This window comes from Colossoma macropomum, unplaced genomic scaffold, assembly GCF_904425465.1.
Source record: "Colossoma macropomum unplaced genomic scaffold, Colossoma_macropomum, whole genome shotgun sequence".
Classification (NCBI taxonomy): domain Eukaryota; kingdom Metazoa; phylum Chordata; class Actinopteri; order Characiformes; family Serrasalmidae; genus Colossoma; species Colossoma macropomum.
In genome coordinates, this window is record NW_023494794.1 from 26,577,396 (window position 1) to 26,589,479 (window position 12,084).

General features: G+C 38.0%; 1 protein-coding gene across 4 annotated transcripts in view; it reads left to right on the forward strand.

The window, feature by feature from the left end:
* The window catches only part of fubp3 (far upstream element (FUSE) binding protein 3), a 50,349-nt gene that overhangs the window by 18,281 nt on the left and 19,984 nt on the right, over positions 1-12,084 (forward strand). For all 4 annotated transcript variants that reach the window (XM_036580708.1, XM_036580710.1, XM_036580709.1 and 1 more), the window contains exons 2-4: positions 550-661; positions 10,449-10,482; positions 10,910-10,959. In XM_036580708.1, the coding sequence (XP_036436601.1) occupies positions 550-661; positions 10,449-10,482; positions 10,910-10,959 (196 nt within the window). The remainder of the gene's footprint in view (positions 1-549; positions 662-10,448; positions 10,483-10,909; positions 10,960-12,084) is intronic.

A 12,084-nucleotide genomic window follows, 5' to 3' on the forward strand; every position in this document is an offset into this window, starting at 1 on the left:
AATATTTAAATTCTATATTTCACGTTTAGGTTCAGCGTCGCTCCTAAAGTGTTTTGCTGCGTCTCGCAGATTCACTGCTTGCTTATTTCCGGTACCACAGTCTGTTTTCGCACATGCTCAGACTGAGAAATACGAAAGAAATCAGAGTAAGAGTCACATGCACTGAGAAATCTGATTACTGAGCTAAAATCATCTTTATTAGATTTCTTAATCAGATTTCTAGATCGAAGTATGCTGTTTACCATTTGAATAACGGAATAACTGCATAAATCTGATTATGATCGGATTATGAAGCGTATGTAAATGGACGCAGTGGCAGGAGAGACAACAGATTGAAAGTTTTCGTTGCCTTAATGAACATTTTTAGCTGTTTCCTTAGACAAGCCAATGTTTTTAAGTCGAAATATAGGTTAACCCTGCTTTTGTCTGTCTGTGCCGTCGTGTATTATGCGGTCATTCTGCTGCCTCAGTTCGTTTCCCATGTTCCTCATTGCTCTTTTCATATCACGCTCAGCTCCCTGTCTGCCTTTTCTGTTTGATGTCTCTTAGATTGCAGCTAAAATGGGGGGAGAACAGATGACTCATCTGAACCACTCCTCTCCCGTTGTTGACCCTTCCCTCTACGGCTATGGAGGTCAGAAACGCTCCCTAGATGAAGGAGGTAAGCCGTGAAATGTGTGTTTTTGGCAAAATGGCAAAAAATAAAGTCACAGTTTTGACGTTTCTGTTGAAGTTGGAAGAGACAAAATGCAGCAAAACAGTGATGCCACATTTAAAAAATCTAGCTCAACATTTGTAAAAATGATATATTTAAGAATGAACTGGAAAAATAAACAGTTGACAAAAAAATTAATAAAATAATTAAAAAATAAAAGTAGGAAAATATTAAATTAAGGGCTGATATTCGATCAGCTTCTTTATACAGTGCAGTTTATGCACTAAGCTTATTACTTTATTGCTTATTACTGTAAACTGGATGTCTAGATTGTGTGTCTACAATTGCAATATAAGCAGGAAGCAAAGAAATTAAGCATAATATATTACCTCCTTTAATTTATTTAATTTTTAAAAAGCAGATAAATAACGCAGAAAACATAGTTGCGTGCAAAAGTTTCAACACCCTTGTAAGGATTACACGTCTTGTTTATTTTCAGAGTGAACATGTGAGATTCTTTTACAGGGAACTTTAAATATGGCATTTATTTGAAAACGAAAGAAAATATAAATTGTGGCTTTGTTTTTTTGGTAATTTTGCATTGAATTTTGCATTAAAATGTACAGAAGTGTGTTCTCTGTATTATTTTGACTTAAAAATAAAAGCAAATGTCATTTGCTGTATGATGTTTCACAGAAGCCTCAACAAAATATGAAATCAGATTTTTCAGTCTTTAGCATTTTCACCCTTTTCATTTATTCTAACTTCAGTTCTTTTTCAGGCGAATTAGTTTTTAGTTTTTTGAAGAGATCTGCAGCCTTAGGGCTGAAAGATCAATCACTTTTATATTGAAATCGCAATTTCGATATAAAAGAGTGCAATTTTCAAATCACAAGAGCTGCAGTTTTTTAAAATGATGGCCTACTTTATCAAAAACGTCTTGAGTGTTTTGGGTTAAGTTGTTTTAAGAGTGGAACTTGGGCCTAATAACACAGAGCTTCTGAACTGCCTGTAGGTGAGGTAGACCAATCAGAGGCAACCAAACCTCTGTGTGTTGTGACCTCACAACCACAATTACTGGCAGTCTGGCGCACTGCATTCAGGGGTCAAACCTCAAGCCAGAAACTAAATTCCCAAACTGTCGTCACCACTGAGCAGCTTTTCAGTCGGCAGCTGTGACAGAAGAACAGCTAAACAACCTGGAATCAGCCAGAAATGAACCCAATACCATTCGCCAAACGTGTAGTCTGATCTTCAGAGTCTGACCAAATCAGACTGAGCCATAAAACTGCCGCAATATCAGGTTTAGCTCAGTTTTTTAAATTTTTGCCAGATCAGTATTAATGTTGTTTTGTTCCAGCCAGTCTGTAAAGCATCTTACAGCCCATTTAGTTTGGCGAATGGTGTTGGGTTCATTTCTGGCTGATTCCAGGTTGTTCAGCTGTTCTTCTGTCTCAGCTGCCGACTGAAAAGCTGCTCAGTGGTGACAGTTTGGGAATTTAGTGTCGTCTCATCTTCAGAGTCTGACCAAATCGGCTGTCGGTCAAACGTGATCTTAAAAGTGTCCAAAGTGTAAAAACGTTCAAATGGCTCGAGCGTCTCCTACAGCTCTCAAAGTCATTGCTTAGCAACAGCGTCTGAGTCTTTGTGAAAAATTTCGCCATAACAGCCTGGTTAGAGCACTTCTCAGCCAATCAGCTTGCGTGGCTGGAACTAACGGTTGTATAAATGTAGATTAACAGTGTAAATGTCCTCAGCGCTGAGGATTAAAGTCTCTCTATAATGTCATTTGGACGAGGCTTACATTGCCGAGTCTAAATGCACGTCATGATGGTGAAATATGTTGATCTAGATTCACTGAGCTGGTAAAGGATGTGTCTCATAGCTGAAAACAGTGAAGTTTACCATGCCCTATTTAACTTGGGGGGTCTTGGTGCTCTCAGCAGGGTGCAGAGAGGCTTCTTGGTGTTTTCCTGGTCACCCTGCACTTGGTCTTTGCATGTGGGACTCGGTGGTGCACGTGTGGGTGTAGATATGTGTGGTGTGCGCTGTGCAAAAGGCAGAGCTCTTCAGCTTGCTGTGTTATTTCAGGGGGGGATTACACCTTAGAGCACAAAGTACATTAACTGTTAGGCCACAGCAGAGTCCATGTCATTGTGAGGGCTGCAACGTTTCTGTCCTTGAAGCTGCTGCGCGGAAAACAAGAAGCTTTTAAAACGCGACCAAAACCCTCACGTTCTACAGCTGAGTGGAACAGTTTCAGGAAGTGAGAGGGTTTTATTTGAGCTTCGTAATCAATTCTGAAACCATGCATCGGCTCCCTTATTTGCAGTTCTCTTAAAGCACACAAAGTACAGGTGGATACCAAAGGACAGCTGATCTGAAACAGTGTCCTGTGTGTTATGAACTCTATGAAGCAAATCGCTGTTGTTGGAAGAAAACCTTGTATCTCCAAAATGGTAACTTTACAGGAGAAGGAAAAAACCTACTTTATTTTTAATGGAAGTCAATGGAACCAGATTTTTTTTCAAGTCATTTTGGGTCATTTCTTTTAGTCCATTCATCATGAAATTTACATACAATGTAAAGAGCAACAGGTATTTTCAAATTATGTCAAAAACTGAAAAAAGTCAAAAATGGAGATACGAGGTTTTCTTATGACAGCAGCGATATTTAACAATGTATATAAATAAAACAGGCAAACTTTTTGACATGCTTAATAAAAATCAACAGCAGATCATGGCTCTGCTTATGTTAAGCATGATTAATCATGTAAAACCTTTAATATTACAATTATGTCCAAAGATTTTAATATTTAGCACTGATGACATTTATATCCTTAATCTACATGCAATATATATCACTGCTGTCCGAGCGAAACCTCGTATCTCCAAAATGGTAACTTTACAGGAGAAAGAAAAAACATACTTTACTTGTAATGCAAGTCTATGGAACCAGAATTCTTTCCAAATAATTTTTCGCCGTTTCTTTTGGTCCATTCGTTATGAAATTAGCACACAATGTAAAGGCTAACAGGTGCTTTCAATTTATGCCAAAAACTGAAAAACAAAAAATGGACATATGAGGTTTTGTCCCGACAGCAATGATATGCATGTGAGCAGAAACAAAGAAATTGAGCGATGGGGTTCAATTCTGATCATTATAAACCTTCCATAAGAAAATGAAGTGTAGTAACCTGACTACGTCAGCCTGCTTATATTAAATAGCATTTAGATCGTTTAAAAGACGAATGCATTTTTTTTTTGTAATTTTCGTCAAAATATAATGACTTTTGCACCGTCTCTAAAACATCTACTGGTTTTTGATCATGTCTTTGTGCACCAGCAGAAAGAAATTATACTAACCAGTATCATATGATAGCATAATATCATATTTCACCTCTACCTCCATTGCCTTCCTGTATTAAGTCTATTTTAAGCCTGTGTTGGATTTGGTTTGCATATATAGTTGTGTATTATTTTCACTACAGAGTTTAACGAGCTTTGAAGAAAAAAAATACAAGCAACATTAGGAAAATTTCTCTCCCATATGATATCATAACTATTACAGACATATAAACAAATCTACAAATACATTGCTTTGTAAGGTTGAATTGAAATAACTGGAAATATAGTAAAAAAAAGCTTCAAAAATTTAACTAGATTAAAAATGAAAATTGAAAAAAGTAATTAAATAAAAAATATAAACTCAACCCTGTTTGTAAAACAGCGAGCAAACTACTTTTTTGACGCTCTGTCTGAAGATTGGCTACCGGTAGCTTAATGTTGTGATTAGTGAGGCTTAACTTTTCATTAATGATGGCTGTGCATTCGGGTTTGAAGTTATGCTCGTAGGTATATTTCGGTTTTTCCATCTGAATTTCCGTGCCTAAATCGCAAGGTAAAATATTCAGTAACTGCAAAAAACTACATTTTTTGTAAAAGCTCCCCTTAAATTAACGGAACGTGTTTTATGATCATAAACATAATGCCATATGCTTACAATTTACTGCTGAAAGCCAAAAATCTTAGACGCTCTTTGTATTTTTTTCATAAAAATAATTTTTACAGAGCAGATCACTGAAGAGACGCCGCCACCTGAGATCCAGTTTGTAGCTCAGATTTGTGGGAAAATGGTTCAACTTCCAGTAGAAAAAAAATGGAGTTCAGCTTCTTGTATTACAAGGGTTTAAAATTACATTACCCATCTATTTGACGGGAAAGAAGGCAGTTCCAGCTCTCATAACACCCACCTTTTGAATGAAACTTATGAAACATGAAAGTTATGAAGTAAAGAATATGACTAAGTACGTTTCGGAACCACCCGCGGTTCCACGGAGTTAAAAAGGTTAACTGTAGTCGTATAATTAGATGGTAGATCAGATCACAACGTAGCTAGTTAGTGCTTGTTCTGAGAGCCGTATGGAACCGTTCGGGTATGATCTAGGTAAGAAGTTGGCTTTAACATTTTGGCTCTAACTAGCAGCAACACGTACGACCCTGCAGGCCTTAAGACGAGGCAGAGCCGCTAATTTGAATAAAGCAGAACCACCGATGAAAATAGAACAGGCCTTGTAAATCGTCTATGCGCAGTTGTCTGATTTAACGTTAAATGTGGGTTAAATGTGTTTCTGGCTCTGTGAACACAAAGGTTAGATGATTTCATGATGCTGAGTCAAAATGTGAAAGGGAAGAATGTTCTTGGGAAGTGTGCACAAGTGTGGCTGCCGCACTGTGTCTGTTACGTAACATTAGCAAACCTCAGAACGAATATTGTGTGTTGTAGATCTATTGTGATATACCATATTACCCTCTTCTAGTACTATATGAAGTGATCACTGCATTTCACTTCACAGAAAGGGTAAAGAAAGCATGCGTACTGATTCGAGAGGGACCTTTAACCTACCTTCTGTAATCTGTTTCTGTTTACCTCTGGCTTAACCTAATTAAAGCATTGGTTAATGGGAGCTCTAACTGCGTGAACTCGCCATGAAGGCCAGATTTAGAATGGCTGTTTTGCTTGTGTCACCTTATTTACCTTTTTAATGGATGAGTAACGATAAAAATGACGACGTTATTATAAAATGAATAATATTTAGCTCTGTCTTTCAGTTTACATTGAATTTAAGTATTAAAAATAAGTGATATTAAATATGCAGCTCAGTTTGTAATTAAAAATAAAGCCTGTCTTGCTGTGTATCAGAGTTTTAGCACTCAGCCTGAATCCAAGAGGATAGAAGATCAATAAAATACGTGGCCTCCTTATGCTAATTGTTTATTTTTGCTCATAATAACCAAAAGAAGGAATTACCATCAAAATTACTGCACTTTCAGCTCACAGACAATCCAGACTAACAGTTTCTGAAAAGGTATCTGTGGTGAAACTTGTTTTTTTAGATCTCTATAAGCAAAAAAATGCTAAATTTAGCAGGCGCTGGGTAAATTTTTGATCAAAAATGACCCAAATTCATAAAGATATCACATTTCTGTTAGCATTTACGTGTCAAAGAATGGCATATCTATGTAGCCCAGGGTCTCCTGAAAATAGCATATGGCATGTGTGACTGTCTTGTGTGAATATTTTATAATTGTAATTGTAATTGACCCAAAATACAAAAAAAAATCCCAAAAATTGTAGAGTTTTAAGGGTTAAACCTCAGAATATGTAGTGTAAAGTGAAGCACAGCTTCATAGAGGGCTGCTTTTGGCCGTGGGTTGCCCAGAATAAAATAAAAGTAAAATAACAGTTTGCATTGTGTGACTGGATTCTAAGGGATTGATCCCAAACCGTGCTGACAGTATTCACACAGTAATAAGAGAGAACGCTGTACCATGAAATATCGGCACTGGAGCACTGAGGTCGTAGATCAACACTCTAGTGCCAGTAACTCACAGTATTGGAAGACCTTGACTGCATATTATGATTGCACCGTCTCTAAAACGTCTACTGGTTTTTGATCATGTCTTTGTGCACCAGCAGAAAGAAATTATATTAACCAGTATCATATGATACCATAATATGTTTTACCTCTACCTCCAACTTTTTTTTACCTGCAGGTTTGAAGAAATTGGGCCTTTGCCTTCCTGTATTAAACCTATTTTAAGCCTCTGTTGGATTTGGTTTGCATATATAGTTGTGTTATTTTTGAGTTTAAGGAGTTTTAAGAAAAAAATCCAAGCAATATTAGGAAAATTTCTCTCCCAAATGATATCAGTGTAAACAACCATTACAGACATATAAACACAGTTTCATAGAGGGCTGCTTTCGGCCGTGGTATTGCGCAAAATAAAATAAAAGTAAAAACGATTTGTATTGTGTGACTGGATTCTAAGGGATTGATCCCAAACCGTGCTGACAGTATTCACACAGTAATAAGAGAGAACGCTGTACCATGAAATATCAGCACTGGAGCACTGAGGTCGTAGATCAACACATCAGTGCCAGTAACTCACAGTATAGGAAGACCTTGACTGTATGTTATGATTGTACCACAGTTCTCTATTATTGATATTTATTATCAGCCAAATGGTGCAAAAAACCCCCAGTGTTTACTGACATTTTTAAAAATAATGATTCGTAATTTAATCACATTGAAATAACTGTGGTCTAAATTGACATTAAGGACCAAAACATACTTCACGCAAGGATGCGAACGCAAATGGCAGCGCTCATTGAACGTGTTGCAAACTCTGTCATTCTGTACAAACTCACCGTGCGGTTAAAACACTCGGTACTGAAGGGGGCGATAGAGGACACATCGGAGAGGGATCTACTGTTATTCCAGCACCAGAGTGAGCTGCTTTACCTCTTCCGGTGAAATGGAAATGCGATAATGCATGATATTTTTATGATTATATTTTTTTTTACTTATTTGCGTGAGACTCAACTGCTGGTCTGCTGTGGCAGTTGAGAAGCACGCTGGCGGTGCGAGACCGCTTGGTCAGGCTTGGCTGTCGTTATAGCGCCCCCTTGCTGTAACGCTCAGATTGCAGCGTTATAAAATGCCTTGTGACACATTTTTTCAATGCAACTACGCTCAAAACCCCGTCTGCATCTGCGTCCTTGCGTAAAGAATGTTTTGGGCCCAACAGCACTAGTGATTCACACTCATTTATCCAGTGGGAATGTTTAGTGTGTTTCTAATACCCAGGGTTGGTTTTTAGAGGCGTCGTATTCAAAATAAAGTTGGAAGAAACTGCATTATTTGGTTCTATATTTGGCCGCAGCAACATAGAGCTCTACACAAGTTTAAGCCATGTTGCTTGAACGCCTGAGAAGGTAACGGGGGTCTATGTTTGACGCTGAAAGCCGTTAGCGAGAACAACTGTAGGAAACCCCGGGATATCTACCTTTTGAGCATATCCGCCGAGAGCCGAGGGTCTGATTTGACTTCGGAAATGAGCAGTTTCATCAAATACATGACTAGTGTTCACACCAGTCTGTGTAACACATGCACGTGTGAAAATGGCCTCAGAATCTCTGAAGTGCAGCTCTGTGCAAAAGTCAAAAACCACCCCTCATTTATTCAGTTTCCTGTCAAACCGCAAGCAAGTTATTCACTTCTTCTCAGCACCAGGACAAAAACAGACGACAACATATTCAACAGAGAATCAGACGCCTCAACAGCTGAAAACAGATATGATATAAATTCGTTTTTGTTCGTGTTCACTCTTTGCCTTAATTACAGCTTTTGCTCTTTTCAGGAGACTCGTTTACATTTACTTTTACAGCATTTAGCAGACACTCTTATCTAGAGCGACATACAAAAAGTGCTTTGTCTATCTAGAGAAAGTATCTTTGCTTTTTGCCAATAGGTTAGAGAGAGAAAGACAGTCCTGAGCTCAGATGCTCGAAACAAAAAGTCCCTGTTGATACCCAGAGAAAAAGGAACGGAGTTAAACACAGCGCAGTGCAATACAGTGCAATACCATGTATTTTAGTAAGTGCAGTACAATACATTACAACGGATACTTAGTGCTCATTTAAGTGCTGTATGAAGAGACGTGTCTTCAGTCTGCGTTTGAAGACAGCGAGAGACTCTGCTGTACGAAGACAGCCAGTGGGAGTTCGTTCCACCACCTGGTTGCCAGTACAGAGACTCGGTTTCTCAAAGGAATCTGCAGATTTTTCCACCCCTCCAAAGTTCAGTCTTAGAAGTTGGTTTAGTATTTTTTAGCTTCACACGATCCAAATAATCCCAAACTTTTTTTTTCCCCCCACAATTTCTTTTTCCTTATGCGAGTGGATTATCTTAAATCAACACTCCCCAGAAAAATCTCCTGGAAAAAATTAGTGACTTGTACTTAATTGTCATTTGGACTGGAAATGATGCGAAATAAGTCTACAATACTGTGCAAACATTAGAGACCACCCTTTATTTATGTCTTGCACATACAAAATATGTGGTCTGGAGAGTGAGTTAGAGCAAGGAGTGCGGCTTTGAAGGAGGTCACAAACTGCAGAGAAGCTCCTGCCGAGAAATAAAAGGCTTTGTGTTGGTGGGAAGGTTTGTTCTTATGATCTGATCATATTATGATCTTATGATCTAGAACTCATCAAAAAACTATACAGTTAGAGTTTTGTCCTTTTTTTAGTTCAGTTATTTCAGGATCAAGAATTATTGGCCAGGTGTGCTTACACATACAAGGAATTTGGTTTTGTTTACAGGAGCTCACAGTGCACAGACAGACGTTTACATGTAGTGAATAAAATAAATATACAATAAAATATAAAAAAACGTATTTGTCTTTTAAATGATCTGACGAATGCTGCTTAATATAAGCAGGCTGACATATTACACTTCATTTTCTTGTGGAAGGTTTCGAATGATCAGAATTTAACCTCATTGCTTAATTTCTTTGTTTCTGCTCATGTGCACATCACTTGTGTCAGAACAAAACCCCAAAACGTGTCCATTTTTGTCGTTTTTCAGTTTTTGACACATTTTGAAAATGCCTGTTGCCCTTTACGTTATGTGTAAATTTCATGATGAATGGACTAAAATAAACGGCCCAAAATTGCTTGGAAAAAACTCTGGTTCCATTGACTCACATTAAAAGTGAAGTAGGTTTTTTCCTTCTCCTGTAAAGTTACCATTTTGGAGATAGGAGGTTTTCTTCCGACAACAGCGATTATGTGTTCTTTTGGAAATGGTAGCACTTAAATGAAGCTCGAAGCATCGAAAGTTCTTTAAATGACCGTTTTTACTTATACCGATGGTCATTCTCTCTGAAGGAGCGCCGCGTGAGCATTTCAGCGCTGTCCTCGGCTCATCTGTGTTTGGGAATTTCAGAAACAGAGTTTCTCTGTTGTCCTCAGTGCTGTGGTTTATTACAGCCTCTCAGTAAGTTGGTTCTCTGCCATGGGGCGAATTGTCCCCGAAATGCAGATATGTGCGATTCGACGGCCCACAAGCGGAAACACAGTTCTCTGCTGTCTCCTCTCGTCACTGTCGCGGTATCGTGTTTGAGTGAAGAATGAACAAATCAAATAACTTTCAGCCCAGCTTTGACTGGAAATGTCTTGCTATTTTCTTACGCTCTTTGCCTTTCTCCGTCTCCCCCTACGCTCTCTCGCTAGTTTTTCTCTGTACTCTCTACACACTCTCGTTTTGTCTGTTCCTCTCTTGTTCTGTCTCCTCTCTTTCTAGTGGCTTTACTAGTTTAAAGTCAGTAGGCTCTGTATGAATGTAGTCTAAATTGTATTCATTTGTTGTTCTGTACAATAACTAGAATACAGTATTTTTATGACATGTTAACATTTTCCTTCCCTCCCTGTTTTTTTTTATTTAAAGTAGGCACCCCGCTTGGGGCAATGGTACATCCAAGGTGAGTCACAACCCTTATCATGTCATATATCTTATCATTCATATATATATATATATATATATATATATATATATATATATATATATATATATATATAATTAAATTACATTTAAATTGTTCGCGTTTTAAATAAATTGTTTTAATACCCACTATAAATTCATTCCAGGATCACCTTTTGGCATTTGATGTTTACAGTTATTAGTAGTTTCTGTGTTCATTTTAAATGTTGGCAGAAATACTTTATCATGAATCGGGACTCGTTTATAAACAGTGGAATTTCTCTTTAATATTTCATGTTTAAATGGGTAAAAAACACTGTTTGGCACCTTAAGACATTTATAAATGGTATTTGGTCTTGACTATTTACTGTGCTTACTAAACCCTTACTAAACTCTATTGCATCACATGTTTTGTTGTTTATGTCCAGGGCTATAATGACAGAAGACTTCAAAGTGCCTGATAAGATGGTGGGCTTCAGTAAGTATCTGGTGGGCAGGGGTTCTAAAACACAGACATTTTTGTTGTGGTACGTAATTGGAATGAATTCCATATATTCAACCAGCTAGAGTTTCCTTTCAAAATCTTATTTTCTGAATAAGCAGGTTGTTTGTTTTTGTTTCCATATGTACGGTGAAAACCGTTTCTTTTAGTAGACTTTTTAATTTTAAATTAATTAGAATTGTTCTAAAATCTGATTGGCTGAGCCACATCATTGTAAAACCTTGTAAATTACTTGGATTTTGGACCTAGAACTCCACACATCAGTGGAGTTGTATATTAATGCATGCAGTTAATTTGGGAAATATATCAAAAAATAACATTACACTGATTCAGCACTGAATTAAAGTCGATATACACAAATAAATCAATTCTGAAATCGGAGATCAACATTGATTTGATGCGCTAGGCGATGGAAAAATTGTGGATTGGACTGTGTCCACTCACTGTCCACTCTATTAGACACTCCTACCTTGTCAGTCCACCTTGTAGATGTAAAGTCAGAGACGACAGCTCATCTGCTGCTGCACAGTTTGTGTCGGTCATCCTCTAGACCTTCATCAGAGGTCACAGGACGCTGTTGGCTGGATGTTTTTGGTTGGTGGACTATTCTCAGTCCAGCAGTAACACTGAGGTGTTTAAAAACTCCAGCAGCACTGCTGTGTCTGATCCACTCAGACCAGCGCAACACACACTAACACACCACCACCACGTCAGTGTTACTGCAGTGCTGAGAATGATCCACCACCCAAATAGTACCTGCTCTGTGAGGGTCCATGGGGGTCCTGACCACTGAAGAACAGGGTAAAAGGGGGCTAACAAAGTATGCAGAGAAACAGATGGACTACAGTCTGTAACTGTAGAACTACAAAGTGCACCATAATGTTATGCCTGATCAGTGGAAATGTGACTCAGAAAATGTGTAGGTTTAGTATTGATTGTGGATGAATATTGAATAGCTATATTTCTGACCCCTGGTTTCTGTCACCTACTGTACCTCCTGTACAGAAATGAGTAAGTTTCTCTATAGAGAACGACTCTGAATGACTGACATCTCAACCATTGAATTATGCAGGAATTCTGGAAAGTCTGTGGAATTTACCT